The 1,537-nt window shown below is 42.9% G+C and overlaps 1 protein-coding gene across 1 annotated transcript; it reads right to left on the bottom strand.

The window, feature by feature from the left end:
- Positions 1-5: 5 nt before the first annotated feature.
- LOC103461355 (suppressor of cytokine signaling 3-like) lies at positions 6-1,155 on the bottom strand (the record flags this gene model as incomplete). The annotated part of the gene is made up of 2 exons (XM_008403660.2): positions 973-1,155; positions 6-580 (listed from the first exon to the last, which is right to left on the bottom strand). A coding segment is annotated over exon 2 (492 nt), but the record flags the coding sequence as incomplete, so codon positions are not given.
- Between the last annotated feature and the right edge of the window lie 382 nt (positions 1,156-1,537).

Genomic DNA, 1,537 nt, shown 5'->3' with positions numbered 1-1,537 from the left:
TTCAAAGGTGAAATGGATAGGTAGAGTGGTTTGACGAGCATAAGAGGCATCCTCTCCCCTCCAGCGTTGATGTAGTAGACAAAACCCGATGTCCCTAGTCGGATATAGAAATCGACTAGCTTGAGCACACAGTTGAAACGGGGAGCTTTTTCCACATTCCCGGGATCCGTYTGCAAGTGGAAGGAGTCTTCCTCGCAGACTATGCGCAGATTTTTGGTGCCGGTGTTTGTCTTGACGCTGAGGGTGAAGAGGTGCTGTCTGTCGGAGCTCTCCCGGATCAGGAAAGTACCGGGCGCCTGCCTGGACAGGACAATGCCGGCCTCCTTCCCAGTGATGGCGCTCCAGTAAAAGTCACTCTCTCTGAGACCACGTAACGTCTCCAGAACCATCAGAAACTGATCCTCTGAGACGAAAGTCTTGTAGTGGTATTGCTTCTGCATCTTGGCAACCATAAAGCAGTCGTCGTTGACAGCAGGGTTCTTGCTGAACGTTACCATCTCTCAGAGGGTGGAACAAGGAGGTGAGGCGAACTGGGGTCCAGAAGTTTGCTGGATTTTGTGTATGTAGAGGAATGAAGAACCTGAATTTTAAAAAAAAGAGAGAGAACAGTTGTTTTAAATTTCAAAAATAATAAAATGTCTAACTTTGTAGGAACCTCAAGCCTAATTAYTTATATTTTAATTATTTCTTAATAAACAATTAAAAGATATGTTTCAAACCTGACCTGAAATAATAAAAAGCCACCTTTAGATTTAAATAACTTTTGGGTAATCTGTTCGCTGTGATCTGCCTTCAGGATCGAGCCATCTCGGTCAGTTCCAGTAAAGTCAATGAAATCCCCACTGCGCAATTTGCATGCCGCTGCCGGCTTCTCTAAACACTCAGACCCGGTCAGGTAAACAGCCAAGACATGATATAAGGYTTGTTTAAAAATCCAGATCCGAAGTCCTAATAACAAAGAACGATCCTCACCTTAAAACTGGTTCTCCAGACGTCGTTATTTTATAATCCAAGAGATYTGGCGAATGCTCTTCGAAGTTCTCTTGCACTTTATTGGCTTCTTTAAAGTTTTTTTTTTCTCTCTCTCTCTAACATCCAGCTTCTGCAGTTGCCTTTTGTTCTACAGAGYGAAGGGCTGAGTGAAGCAGAAAGGTGAAGAGGGACTCATTTATAAACAGTTCTCTCTGGTAAGGCTCCGCCTCCTCTTCCAGTAAACTCTTCTTGGCAGATTGACAGGAAGCTTTTTTTGTTTTTTCTCTTTTAGGATTCCAGCTCTGAGAAGTGCCCTCCCCCTGCCTGTTCACGCTTTAGGAGGAGCTGCAAGCAGCAATCTATTTACTTAGAGTAATCTAAACTCGGGAGGGGGGGTGGAGGAGTTGTACACAGATCATTTAAGATTTCAAAACCTTCTAAATTAAAAGAAATACACATTAAAGGTGATTAGATAGCTTTTGTTCGGGTTTTTTTTTTTTTTTTTTTTGCTTCTAGTTTGGGTTCTGCTTATTATCTTTAGAGTGAGGTAATGATTCACTCCTGC

This window comes from Poecilia reticulata, unplaced genomic scaffold (genome assembly GCF_000633615.1).
Source record: "Poecilia reticulata strain Guanapo unplaced genomic scaffold, Guppy_female_1.0+MT scaffold_1144, whole genome shotgun sequence".
Classification (NCBI taxonomy): Eukaryota; Metazoa; Chordata; class Actinopteri; order Cyprinodontiformes; family Poeciliidae; genus Poecilia; species Poecilia reticulata.
The sequence above is the reverse complement of the archived record's forward strand: the minus strand, read 5'-3'. Positions and strand labels throughout refer to the sequence as shown.